Genomic DNA, 14,587 nt, shown 5'->3' with positions numbered 1-14,587 from the left:
TTAAGTTATCTCTTAAGTATCTCTCGTCAGGGTCTAAATCTCTTCACCAATAAGACCGGCAACAAAGAGTCCGGATTTCTTTCTACAGGCCTCATGACTACAGGGAAACACAAATCCCTCTGTAGAAAAGACTAATGTCTTGACATGTTATCTCCCCTTCTAGGCTTTATCCCTCCCCACCTTTATCTATCTCACAGTCCCTCAGAATTTCTTAAGACAGCCTGCCGGTGTAATTAGATGGGAGAATTACACCGAGTTACATGGGGTGAGATGCTGGCCCTCTGGGATCAGGCTTCAGGAAGGTGCCAGGGTTGAGAGGCAGAGCAAGGGGGATCATGTAGGATAAAATCTCAAGTGATTTTCTCAATCAGGAGATAAAACACATTGTTAAGAAAGACAGCCACAGTGAAGCTCGCTTGCACGGAGAACGTTTGCGATTGCAACATCGAATATTTAAAAACAAACAGCCAAAAATAACTGTTGTCCCAACTGCTCTTTAACCTTGGAAAGAGAAGGAGAAGAGTCTGTGGGCTGTTGTTCTCCTCTTCTTGGGTGAGCTGACATTGCTGGGCAGAGGGAGTCCTTGGTCAAGGTTGCGGAGGGCAGGTCAGCTGGCAGCTGGGTTCTGGCTAATGCGGCCGGTCCTACTATTGCACCAACTCCCAGAGGTGGGTCTGTTTCTGTCATTAGGAGGGTTGTTGCAATACAGAAAAATACTAATGCTCACCGGATCCTTGGAGAATGGGGATATTTCTGTGGTGGGCAGGCAGTAAATCTGTTCCAATGTCATGAGGAATCAACCCAAGGGTCCCTCCTCCTGAGCCAGCACATGGCATCCTCTTATACCGCAGAGACTGGCTCTGTTTCGACTTCAGGGGTTCCCAGCTGAAGCCACACCTCCAATTGGGTAATTTGATTTCTCAGAGAAAAGAAAAGGAATCTAGGGTCTGGACAGGAGTGAACTGACGAGGACTTAATCCAGATTGTAACCTGGACTGTGCCAGAACAAACCACACTCTCCATTATCCCAAGGACATCTGGACATAGGGATCTAGGCAGAAGAGACATTACAACCGCGGGGAGGGCGGGGCAGTAGATTCCCCATAATCCCAGCCTTTCCTGCTTCCTGCTCTGGGTCCCCCTCCTGAGGAGGTGGGGGAAGTCGCCTGGCCAGGAAATAGAGTTAAGTAACATGTCAGGCACCTTTTTTTTGCCAGGAAGAGGGTTTGTAGCAAAAGTCACAAGGGCAGCCTTCTTTCTCTTGCCCCTGCCCTTACAGCGCTCACAGGAAAGGAAATGAAGGTCTGCCATGTTTATGACTGTACTTCCCAGAGCTTGCGACATCCCCTCTTGCTGACTGACTCCTCTAGGGTCAGCATAGGCAGCTCCTCTTCCAGGGAGCCTCCCCGGGTCTTCCAGCCTAAGCTGGATCTGGGTACTGTGGACTCAGATAACAGTCTCCCATTAAGTCACAGTGGGAACATGCAGTGTGGGGGAGGGGGAGGCAGACAGCATGAGATTAAAGAAGGGCAGACTGGAAAGTAGGGCTCAAATCCCTATCCAGGCCCTTCAGAGGGCAGGGCCTGAGCATCACTTGCTTAAGCCCTCTGAGAGCACAATTCTTCATCTGTGTGTGTGTCCGGAGGAGCTATTTCATATGCTTTCCTGTCACTACTGAGACAAAGACAGAAAATTGCCAACCCACTGCCAGGCTCAGACGTATTGTGCCAGCTGGGACAGTTTGACCTCACCACCTCCTACTCTGGAGTCCCCAAATCTATCAGGTCAAAGGGTACAATTTATCAACCCCATGTATTTCCAAAACTGGCCATCAAGTTTGGCAATAATAGGTGCTTTTAAGCACTTCCTGGGCACAGAGTGAACGGCCTATGGCCATTTGGCTGGTGACAGACCCAAGTCTGAGTGGTTAGTGACATGTATAGCCCAGATGCCATCATCTTTGTCCTTCCTTTGTAATCTCAGATGGAAGAAATGGGGAAACCCTGACCTGCCCACCTTCCAACACAATTTATACCACAGTTCATATCACGGATGCCTTGGCGTAATCGGTGATGAGACATCAATAAAAGAAGTATGTGCACACACCTGCTGAGTTCTCTCCCAGGCTAGTTTTTGCAGTTCATAGTCTGGGTATGGGGTCTTCGGAGAGCTTGACCGTCAGAGCGTGAGATCATCACACTGGAACAGACAGTGTGATTGAGGTGGCTTGGAGCAGGAGCCAATAAAGGGCAAGGAGACAAGCCCTGGGGAAACATGGGTAGAGAACGAGGTACCGGCCCATGCCACAGGAGCTCAGGGAGACTTCATACGGATGGAAAAGCTGTTTGGTTGCTGGGAATGTTGGCTGTTTACTGGGCACAGGGAAGCACTGACTGCTCGTCATGAAGGGGCCAGATTACTGAGGTCTGGTTTCTTCCCCCTGTTTAGCCTCATGGTTAATTTATCAACCCAGGAATGAGCTACTTGTTGTAAGGGACAGACACATCTTCGAAGATTTAGAGGGACTCTCTGTGGTAAGTAAACACAAGCACATTTTGTTTAGCTAGGACAGTTGGCAAGAGGCCCATACCCATATCCAGAATGTAGGGGACTGAGAAGATCAGAAGAAGCAGGAGTCTAAACCAACGCTGAGAACTATGGGTGCTGTGTTATGCTCAGTCGGGGTGGGAGTCAATCTCCAGGCAGTCCGAACGAAGCAAATAAGAAATGGTAGCCTTGAATTTACACGGACTTAGGGTTGAAATCTTGAACCCCAGGACCTAATCTTTGGCATAGACAGCAAAGATCTTCTCCGGCAAAATCGATACATATGAAAAATAAAGGCAAGTCAGAAGAGGGAGGCTGTATGAGGAGGGATACTCATAAGAATTGAAAGCAAGAAGTACGAGGAGAAAATAGTCTCGAGTTTCCCATGACAGAGGCATTTAATGAGCGTGCTAACTTACTGTGATAACACAAACTAGACACAACAAAGTACTTGTTATCATGGTTTGGGGGACTTAAGGCGTTTAAAAGCTCAACAAAAATTCAAATGTAGACTGAGGAGGTGGCTCGGCTAAGCTCTTAAAGAGGCGGTGAGCCCAGTTCACAGCACAGCCATCCAAAAGCGCACAACTGCTTGTTAGCTGTGGCTTCAGGGGAATCTGGCGCCCTCTCCTGGGCTCTGTCGGTACTGCATTCAAGTGCATCCATCCTCAAGAGCCAATCAGATCCCAAGAGGACATTGATTGGCCTTCATCGTGGACGAAGGAGTAAAGTCTAGAATTACCATCCTAAATCATCAAGAACAAAAAATGGCTCTCCTCAACGTTTGTTGGTTTTGTTTAAGGGAAGTGAGGCATGTGCTTTAAAATGTTCAGGACGTCCACGGAGGGACTCTGCCCAGAGAGACTGTTCCTCAATGGGCTTTGCTTTGACAGGAATGAGGTGGTTTTGTTCTGAATCTACGTAGACTTGTGAGGTGGCCTAAGAAATGTATGTTCACAACTTCCTAGTTTTCAAATTTCCCCAAGATATTTTCAAGATACCTATCTGCTACATCCTTGTTCTTTCTAGGAACTAGGTCTTGAGTTTAGTTACCTTTGATCGGACCTCTACAACGGGGCGTGTGTGTTTGTGTGTGTGTGTGTGTAAGCACACGCACACCAAGCCTGCTTGAAGACTGGTGAATAAGTTGTATAGGACAGCATGTTGGTGAATGTTTTTAAGAGTGCATACAGTTCAAAGTTTAGAAGTGGAAAAATACCCAGCCTTGTGTGTATGTTTCTAAAACCATAGCTGAACCCTCTGGCTGATGACTCAAGCGAATGGCCTCTCTCTGTCTGCCAAGGCAGCAGCCTCTTGGTATCTTCTGCTCCCAGAGGGATGAAGTGACTTCTTTCTGTTTGCCCAGACAGCCCTGAGTCCTGTCTTTTTGTCCCTTGACACAGGTAGCTGCCAATGCCACAACGGCCTTTGCTTCTGCCTGTAGCTGCTCCCCAGTCCCCAGGACGGCATGCTGGTGCTTAGGGGTTGGTTCCCTGTGGATAGCCCAAGGGAGGAGGCAGGCAAAGCTAAGAGAAAGGGTGGCTTCGGATTGCACTGGCACAGAACGGCTGACGCTTATGAGTGAAATTTTCCAAGCAGACAGCAAGATTCAGTGGAACAAAATGAACAAGCGGTGGTCAGGAAAAGATCTGTCTGGGGGTTGCTCAGTAACAGCCTTGAACTTCTGGAGTGGAGACTTTAAGGTACAGAGAGGAAAAGGCTTAGGTACCGCAGACCAGAATAATCCTCCCTATAAGGTCCCTGGTCTTAGGTCAGAGGGACATTTTTTTGTAGTTCATTTCATGCGCAGAAAGCAGAAGAGACAACTCGGGCAGGCATGTAGGCTGTACCCTTTCATTTCCTCTTTCTTCTCCAAGCTATTGCTCACTCAGAGATGGGCAGCAGAGGCAATTTTCTGTTGGGAGAGGTATCTGCTTCATAAACTTTGAGGTAAAACAATTGAGCATGTCCCCAAAATGCAAAGAAAGAGGAGACTGATAGCAAATGCTATTAAAAAAATGCAGCGTGGAAAAGAAGGAGTCAAAAAGAGTGTAAGAACAAGAAAACCCTTCCAGGATTTAATGAGATGAAGTGTTCCTTTCTCAAGAAAGTAAATCGGGCAAGCCCCTTGTTCTGCATGCAAATGAGGGCAAATGGGACCAGATACGGCCTTCTAAATATAAAAATTAATGAGAGAGACAGAGGATAGGGAGTGGGGGAGTGGTGGGGGGTGGGTGAGGACCGAGAGCGAGGGTAAGTGGGCCTAGAGAAGCCTTGCAGTCAATTTGGCACTAGGGGGAAATAGATTCCAGAAAGATTTTCTTTCTGACCTCTGTGACCTTTTAGGCTGCAGCCAGCAGCAAGGATGAGGAGTGTGGAGCAAAACAGGAAGCTAGTTAGGAAGGCCTGAGAAGCCGGGAAGAGAGCCTATAACTTGCCTATTTCCTCTCTTCAGACTCCAGCAAGGGTGAGGTTTGAGTCCTGCTCCACACCAAGTTCTCCCCGCCCTGTGGGCTGGATCCCGGGGCTGCAGAGTGCTTCCCTAGCCTTTTACTCTACACAATATATTTGGGGCTTTGCTCATTGCTGTCTGAATCCAACCTTCTAAAAAGCAAGGCCCTTTTCCCCTGTCATAGTGAATATCCATAAAATGGCCTCTTAGCAATTTCCCCTCGAGATTGCGCTGGGATCAGCAGAACCGAATTTGGCCCTCCATCCAGAGAGGTGCTTAGTCAAGTTCCTCTGAGCCCGTTCTCAAGCACCCTGTGCATTATGTCTCAGTTGATGCCAAAGACTCTAGGACCCAAAAGTCCTTTTACAGAGCTGCTCTAACCCAAATTCTTTGTCAGCTTTGCTGCTGGGGAAGTGGGATCCTGGGGTGCTGAGTCAATGTGTCCAGTGTGTCTGTGTAAGACAGACAAAGGAGGAACTGATGTGCTTTGTCATCCAGGCAGCCAAGACTGGCCCTGGAATTAGAAACCCCAGCCTGTGACTCTTAGTCGCATGTGGCATCCATCCGGGAAACTCTTTGGTTTTCAGCACAGACTACCTCCTGTTAGAAGGAAACCATTCTGTAGGTGCAAAGTGGTCCTGGGAGTATAATAAGGACAGCAGCTTGCCAGGCCTCGGAGTCTAGTGCTAGTTACAGAGGAGCCTTGAGTCCGTCAGAGGAAGGAAGCACTGGCCTGGACTGAAGCCTGCTCTACATTAGGGTCCAGGAGTGTCACCTGCTCTCTTATACCTGTCCCACCAGCTGTCTCCTTCCTTATTAATTATCCAGGACTCCCAACTCCTTGGTCACAGGAATGCTCGGAGTGTTTAGGTGTCGTGTGGATACTGAACAGTCACCAGAACGTATGGTACAAAGACCAAAAATGCCAGTGCCATAGTCTTTTATGAACACTTTCACTTTTGATTCATGAGGCAAGCACACAGGACAGAGGGCCAGCTCTATTATTGGTGTGACTCTCCTGCCTGTTTCCCCGAGTGCGCACAGCATCTTAAGAGCATTTCTCTGACTGTCTGCATCTCCAAGGTGGCTGAATGGATGTCCTGTTATAAGATCAGCTGAGGCCATCTTGAGTAACTGACTTAACCTCTCTGTGTTTTAGTGTCCTCTTGTCAAAATGAAGATCATGATGGCACCAGCTTCCCAGGGTCACAGCAAGAACTGAGTGGCTTAATTGTAAAGCAATTAGAACTGTTTGTAGACGGAATCTATACCTGCATCTTTGAGAGTAACCTGTGCAGCGTGGACATCAAGAATCAATTGGAGTCTTAACCCGTCTTTCACCAACTCTGTATTTTTTACTCTGCAATGAGCAGCGCCTTTGGAAAGCAATAAGCCAATCCCTATTGCTGGATATATTTGAGGACCCAGCTACCATTTTATTAGGAAAGCTCGTAGGGCTCCTGATAAGGCAGCAATCAAAATGGGGGAGCCCTTCAAAGGAAGGTAAGTCACAGCTACAAGAAGCGGGGTGTGTAGTCTGCTTCTTGCCCCCATGGAAACTCTTTCCACTGCCAACTTCTACAGACAGGGCGCCACTGTTTTCTGTACCTCATTCCAAAAGGTTCTTTACAATACCACGGAATCAAATCTACCCTACCTCTCCTAGAAGCTAATGCCATGTTTAAGTGGCCCTCTGTGGCTAGGGCCCACAACTGCCCTTCAGTGAGAGAAAGGACAGAATATCAGAGCAGTGGCCCTGTGTGTGTGTCCCCAGTCAGCAGGGCTGTGCTTACTTGCAGTCGTGTTTCTCGATTTCAAAGTGAGGGTTGAAGTTGAGAACAATCTTCTGGTTGGGTTCGGGGGCGTAGACAATCCACTCACAGTTCTGATGGGAGGGATAGTCCTGGGGGTAGCCTGGGGAAGTGATGTAGCCAGCATCTTTGGAATTCAGCCGACCTCCGCAGGGTGGATCTGGAAGCGAGAACAACACCAAAGAACTTCAGAGACAGCCTTCTCTCTACAACTCCTCCCTCGCAGATTACAACTGTTTGAGAACCTTTTATGGCAACCCAGGAGACTATTTCAACTCTCCTACTCCCCCTCCCAAGACAGAGACATACACACAAACATGCACACACACACACACACACACACACACACACACACACATAGAAACACACACACATAGGCACACACAGAATCACACACATAGACACACACAGGCACATAGATACACACACACATACACATACACACACTCCAGAAAATGATCATAAATGTTTCCATTCTATGGCTGGAGATTATGAAAACAAGAGTGTACACTTAAGACTCCTCCCTGCCTTTTCCTGTCTCCCTTTCTTGGCCCATCTTCCTCTCTTCCTTCAAGCCTCCCATCTCTATCATTGTCTCATAAATCCTTCGTTTTAGTTGGTGTCTCTCAGCCCAGCATAGTCAGCCAGCAGCCGGGCTCCAGGAACTGACAATCGTGGTTTTGTGGTACAACCCCGTGAGCAAGCCTGGCAACAATTATGAGAGGTGCAAAGACGCACTTTCAGCTTTGGGCCAGAACAGGCCCTAGAGGGTGATTTCAGCTTAGTTTAAAAGAAACTCCCCCCAAAACGTTTAATTCCACACACACCACAAATTTGATTTATTATTTCATTATGCACCCAATGGAAGAATCTGAACGGAAGAATCCGCTGGCTCCAATCTCAGTGTTTGCACAAAGGTGCTTTGTGTTGAGAGACCAGCCGCCTTCGCTTTCCTCTTCCATTTCTGCCCACTGTCCCTCTGGCTCCGTCACCACCAGAGTGTGCTGCTGCTTTGTCAAGATGCTCAAAAGGAAAGGCTGAGAGGCAGGGGAAGAGCTGGCTCCCCCTCACTCCAGTGCCTGGTTGGAGGTAAACAGCCTCCCTGGGCCAGGAGGGAAGGAGCAACCTTCAAAGGCAGAAAAGGTAGGTGATGACATTTGAAGAATTTCATCTACCTAGGAGGGAACTCCTGCAATCCCTAGCAGGGGTTGGGAAATAACGGAGTGGGCTGCTTAATACCACAGTTAGAGTGAGAGGCACAGGAGACACAGGGATATTCTGAAGCCTCTTGGAGGCCTTCGAGAGAGCCTTGCATGTCTCTGAGCATCAATCACGATTTAATATCGCCATCTGCATGGACCAGCGTGGGCCCGTGAATTATGTATTACAGCTCAGCAGATACCCTCCAGGACGGGGGTCTTTCTCCTGTGTTCCCTCCAAGAGGGAATGGGTCATGCATTTTTAACTCTACAGGTGCACTTTACCATCCCCTGTGCCTGTTGGCATTACTGTCTTCCAGCCCTCTGCTGCAGATTGCCAGCCTGACAGGCTCTAAATGCATAAATGATAGGCATACTACACAATGGTGGTGGGACACAAATCCACACAAGTAGCCTTTTGGCATCTTGCTTCCAAGGGCTCAAACTGTGCAGGGTTGAACTGCCCAGAATCTAATGGATTCGGGTCCACTCCCTACTGGGTGGAAAACAAAAGTGAGCTGTTTCCTCAGGCTAACAGCGACCAGATCATCCTCTACCTAATGACCCTGCATCCTCCCCAGGCCTGGAGGACAATGGGTCCACCCCTGCCACCCAGATGCAGCCACCTCCCCTCCCCTGCCTCTACAGCCCATGCCTGCAGGCTTTGCAGGCGCCCAGAAGCACACCCACCCCACCCCAACCCAGGGCACCAGTATCTTCCAGCTGGTCATATGGTGGCTCATCAGTCTTGGCTTATGTGGGTGAAAGGGGCTGGGCGTGGCCCTCTACAGAGGCAGATGTGTGGGCACTTAGATACACTAGGTTGTTTGCTTGTTTGTTCTGTGGTTTTAGCCAAACTATCAGAGACAGGAATGTTCTGCTGGGCCAGCCCCCTTGCCGGTTATTTTTGCAGAAAACTGCCCTGCCTTCCCCCTTGGAGCTCCTGGAGGAAACCTGAACAGAGCTCCCGTTTAGTAACCCCTTATGGTTTCCCCATTACGCAAGTCCCCTATCCCTGCTTCTCTCCAATTACTCTTAACATAAGACTTTCTCCCCTCGGCTTCTTGAGCTTTCAGCAATTAGTCCATGCACGCAGATCAGCGGTGGAGACAGGAGCAAAACTTTCCTTGCAGAAAGGTTTTCTCTCTTATCTACACTCAGTACAATTACTGCCCCACAAAAGAAAATTTTGTTCAACTCTGTTATGCTCCATAGCCAATAGTCTGCACTCCCGCGGCTGAAATTTATTAATGGAGAGACAAAGGACAGCCCCACTGCTTTCCTCTGTCTCCTGCCCCCTCTCCATCACGTCTTTATCAGAAGAAAATCAAGCCACTTAATGAATTATCTGTGGACTCCTTAACATCTGTCTCAGTTGTGTGTTGTTAACCTTTTCAATACCCATATATTTATAAATGGGCATTCCTGCTTAGACCGCATTCACACTCAGAAGCACACACAGATACTGCACTCCCATCAATTACATATGCATATCAGTAATTCACACTTCAGTCCTGCAAACACGTTTACGCCCGCGCATAAAATATCACACATCATTTTGTGCCGACGTAGATCCACAAAGACAAACACTAGAATTTCTGTCTCTATTTTTCTTGGAGAGAAGAGAGTTCTTGAAAGACAGCGGTACAAGCTGGAGAGAAAACACACTAAATCCTCTCCTCCTGCTAACTGATCTTTTCATTTCTAAATGGGGGGGGGGGGGCTTGCAAGTCTTAAGTACAAGCTTGCCCCAAGAAGAATTACCTAGAATTTCCTGTGAAGAGCTAGATCATCCATTACTTTTTTTTTTTTTTTAGGCCTTTACTGCGCTCCAAAAGAACTTCATCAGTGCTTTCTGTCTGGTCTCAGAGGCAGCAGACCAGGAGGACAGACAGAGAAACTTGAACTCAAGGGCAAACTCCTTAAGGCCAAAATCACACTAGAAAGAGGAACCAGGCACAATGGAAGCAGCTGAGCCTGTTCAGTGAGCTGACCTGGGGCCTTGTTTTGCAGCTATTTTGTACACACCTTCCACCTGGGGCAAACTTATTTCCCAAAGAGAAACAGCAAATTCCATCCCGGAGGGAAGCTTGAAGGGTGAGCTGGGTCAGAGGTCAGTGGGTTAGAGGTCACGAGGGGATGCCTCTACACACAACTTCTGCGGAAGCAGGAGCTAACTTAGCCACAGAGTTTAGATTTTTTTTTCCCCTCAGAGTGAATACTTAGTTGCTTTCATTTGAAAAATAAAATGCCAAATGTATATTTTTCTAAATGTCTACGGCTCTGTTTATCTCAGTACAGTTATGGTGATCTTGCCTATGAGTTTCCTGACCCCTCCCCTAAGATAAAATAATTACCTATCCCTTCACTTAGGCCCTCTTAGAGAGCCTGAATTAAGACCAAGCTCCTGGCAATATTTGATTTTTAGAAAGCATGAAGAAGGGGCAGAAAAAGAACCCTCACAAATCTAGTCTGCCATCTAGGAGATTTAATTGGAAAATGCTATTGCCTGATTTTGGTGATATAACTCAGGGCAGACCATGGTGAGAATTTTGTTTTTTGTTTTTTAAAGATATATATATATATATATATATATATATATATATATATATATTAGTGGACTACATATATGCATGGGGTCCTTGGAGTCCAGAAGAGGGAATCGGACTTCCTGGAACTCTCCTGGAGTTACAGATGGTCCTGAGTCACCATGCAAGTGCTGGGAACTGAAACTGAGTCCTCTCTGAAAGAGCAGAAAGTCCCTTTAACCATTGAGCCATCTCTCCAGCCCCACTATGGTGAGAACTTTTAAATAATCAGAATTCTGCTTGTTTGCTTCAACAGCCAGAACCCTGTGACCACAGATGAAAAGCAAACAGATCCCAAGTTAACTAAAGGGATAGAAAGCATCAACAGGGACACTTGGTAGTTGGCTGACTCTGGAGTAGTGAGGTAACTGTCAAAGGTATTATGTGTGCATACATGCATATATGTGTATATGGGGGATGAAAAGGGGGTAAACACTCCTTCCTTGAGTGGGGCCTTCCTACGTTTCACCTGTATATGTTTAGTTCAATGTGTGGATTGTATTAGGTGTGTAGTTACACATTTTTATGTTTTAAGAAGTGATACTCTTTCCCCTTGGATGAATACTCTACCCAGAATTTCAAAGTACAATAGAGGTAGAAGAGAAATTCACCTTGGATGCTCCAAGGGAAGGAACCAGAAAGTAAAGAACATCACTGGGACCTCCTGGACTTGTTTGAAACCCAATAAGCTACTAGATCTCTGTGATTTTAACATCCTGTCAAGTCAAGAGGAAAGATTAGAGACATCTATTTTTTATGTGGGTAACCCCACTTTTCTGTTGCTGCCCCTTCAGTGGGTCTAGTTATCATCGGTGGTCAAAGACATTGCTGTACCTTGATAATTCTCCTTCTAACACATAGTTACGAGGTCGCTAGCAGCCTAACACTGTTAAGTCATTTACTTCATTACATTCATTACATACTTGCACACAGCATCATCAAAAGAAGAGTATACTAACTACAGATAGATAGATAGATAGATAGAGTGCATCCATATAATTTTATTTTGGTATGCTATTATAATTGTTATACTTTATCGTTAGCTATTGTTAATCTTTTAGTATGCTTCATTTACAAGTTAAATTTTGTGACAGGTATTATGCATAGGAAAAACTATAGTCTATTGAGTTGGGCATTATCCTTGGTTTCAGGCATCTGCTTCGAGTGCAGAGCAATTCCTCACAGGCATGTAGAAGTCCCTGGACTTGGGGATTGCTATCTACCTGTCTCACTTCCCTTGGAAACTTTTTACAATGTATTCTTTACTTTCAATATAATCCCATCCTGCCCTTAATTCCACAACAGTATTTTTACCTAATTATTCATAGCAAGGCAAAGAAGATACTCTTTTTCCTCTACTTAAAAACAAAGGAAGCTGCCACCTTCCCATGTCACTGTCACTCTCTGTTTATGGACAGTTCACTAATAGCAGTGGGTGGGAATGAAGAGCTCCACAATCAAGTGGCAAGCTGTGTGGCCTTGGGTGACTTAGGCCACTGTGCTGACACTGTGCCCTCTCAGGTAAAAGGTTATTTCCAGTTCTAAAATTCAAAGCCCATACCACAAGGTGGGGAACGTTCCTAGAACCTGTAGACTGACCTCAAACTCAAAGGCATCTCCTCCTTCTGAGACAACAGGCTGCTTGCTCAAGGCCTTACTGCCTTATTTGCTTGGTAAGGATGAAACGAAACACTAGGGACCTCATGTGAGCATGTCGGTCTTGCATTATAGAGAGTTCAAATGTCTCTTTTAATCACGTTAGCTGGACTGATGTGAGCTTCTTAACTGTCTCTGTGGCTGCTTATTTATAAATATTATGGACACGGGGTTCTCTATGTGAGCACGTGATCAGGGATGCATGAAGAGAGGACCAAATACCCCATGCAGACCACCTAAGACCTTTGCTTGGGGGTTTAACCAAATTTTGCTCCCCGGCTCAGGATAAGCTCCTTCAAAGAGTTATTTCTTTGAGCTGAGGTTAGATTTTTGTTTTATTCAAAGTGACTTCAGCCCGTCACAAGACAGTCTCATAAAATCCGTATCTTGGCTTAAGCTGGGGAGAAATGAGCCAATCCATCAGCCAGGAATGCGGCAGTCTGACCAATTCCTCAGGCAACTAGGAGGGGGTGCCATCTATTCAATTTATGGGGCTGGGTGGCAGTGAGCAACACATTCCCGGAGGTGCGGTAAATGAGAATCTCCCTGAACTCTTGCCTTGATAAAGTTCAAGATCTAAATAAAAGAACCATCTGGGAAGGGAGGGGAGACAAGGACCCGGAAGCAGGAGAAGAAGTCAGTTCTTGTTCAAGGAAGGCAAGAAGAAACGAAGCAAACTGTCTTCCACTACACCCCAACTTGCCTAGGACACAACTGGCAGATGGGACTGGAAGCAGGGCCTCCGGAACACCTCTCCCTCTTCTATCTGAATGCTAAAAGCAACCCTCATTTAATCGGAAAATGTAAGTTTGACTCGATTGCCTCCCCTGACCTCGAATCATACCACCTGTGGTAACCTTGTGACTTGTCATCTTAGATCATAAACAAATGGGACTCCAACAGGGCAGCCGATATAATATCATTAGTTTATATTTATGTCTGCTCTTTCCCAGACCTCATTGCAAATGCTGTTTTGATGCCATTGATGAGAGATCTGGGATTACAAATCTCGACCGTTTTAACAGACATTTGGGAAAGGAAACAGAAGACGGATAATTTTGAGGTCTTTCCAAAAGCCAAAGGAAGGAGGATGGCTAGTAAAACAATATATATATATATATTTTTTTCCAGTTATTTTGATGAACTCAGGTTGAAATGTCAATTGCTCCCCTTTGGCTAGAACATGAAACTTGAAGCCGTTGGCCTTGCAAATTGGGCCTTGCATGAAGCCCAAGCCACTATTTCTAACCGTGAATTCTAAACTGTAGCTCCCCTAAAGAAACTCAGTGAGCATGACTCTGCTCCTGCTTTCCTTCCCCGCTGAATGTCTTTTCCTTGCTGATAATCTCACTATGTATACACATGACCCTTCCTCACCTCCACACCAGGACTGCCGAGGGCTACTCCTCCCTTCTCTATACCTTAAAAACTGTAGTCTTGAGCATCTTCTAAGGGACATTACGAGTTCAGATGGCCTTATCCACCAGCCTCCTGAGGCCAAGGATCCTTCATCATCCATGCTTGGCAGCCCTATGAGAGCAAATCCAGAATCTTTCCCACCAGTCACAGTCAATGAGATTTCAGCAATCAGTGAATTAAGATGGACCTGCCATAACGTCGAGTGTATCGCTGGATATCAAAAATTCATTTTACCACAAATTGTAAAACACCAGCAACCACCTTTTCTTTCCTATCCTCAATTGCTATTAAATACGGATTTTTAAATGGTGCATTCATCATCTGAGATAATAGCATGCAGCCATAGATCAAGATGGTCTTAATGTGAGCTGAGCCTCCACAGACACCCTAACCTTAGCTAATGATGAAGAGCAATGATAGACGTGTTATAACTAGCATTGTTTTCTGAAGCTTTTGGTTGATTGTTTATTGTTGGCTGTTCCTCCCCACTCAAAAGGGCAACTTCTAAATCCTTGTTCATCAGTAGCACTTACAAGACAAAAAAAAAACAAAAAAACAAAAAACAAAAAACCCACAACAACAAAAAAACCCAAACCTACAACAGCATCATCAGTGAGCCACTGATGGTATTGGATTTTCTCCTACGTGACTACAACCTGCCTCTGTCCACTAAATCTGTCCTGCGTCTTTATCTCTGGCTCCTACTGTGCCTTCAGGGAACATCTGCTTTATTTTCCCCCATCTATTCTCACAATTATTATTATCATTTGGTCCAGTAATTTGCAATTCCCTTTATCTTCTTCTAGGACTGGCTCTCTCCAGAACCTAATTGCTAGTTATCAGAGCATCTTTGGGGGCTGGGACCAGGTTACCAGACTCTCCTCTCCTCTCCTCTCCTCTCCTCTCCTCTCCTCT

At 46.2% G+C, this 14,587-nt stretch overlaps 1 protein-coding gene across 5 annotated transcripts in view; it reads right to left on the bottom strand.

Annotated features, from left to right (window-relative positions):
* Nrp2 (neuropilin 2) overlaps positions 1–14,587 on the bottom strand; it is a 113,328-nt gene that overhangs the window by 90,544 nt on the left and 8,197 nt on the right. For all 5 annotated transcript variants that reach the window (XM_021168306.1, XM_021168222.2, XM_021167901.2 and 2 more), the window contains exon 2: positions 6,793–6,970. In XM_021168306.1, the coding sequence (XP_021023965.1) occupies positions 6,793–6,970 (178 nt within the window). The remainder of the gene's footprint in view (positions 1–6,792; positions 6,971–14,587) is intronic.

The sequence above is a fragment of the Mus caroli genome, chromosome 1 (genome assembly GCF_900094665.2).
Source record: "Mus caroli chromosome 1, CAROLI_EIJ_v1.1, whole genome shotgun sequence".
NCBI lineage: Eukaryota > Metazoa > Chordata > Mammalia > Rodentia > Muridae > Mus > Mus caroli.
The sequence above is the reverse complement of the archived record's forward strand: the minus strand, read 5'-3'. Positions and strand labels throughout refer to the sequence as shown.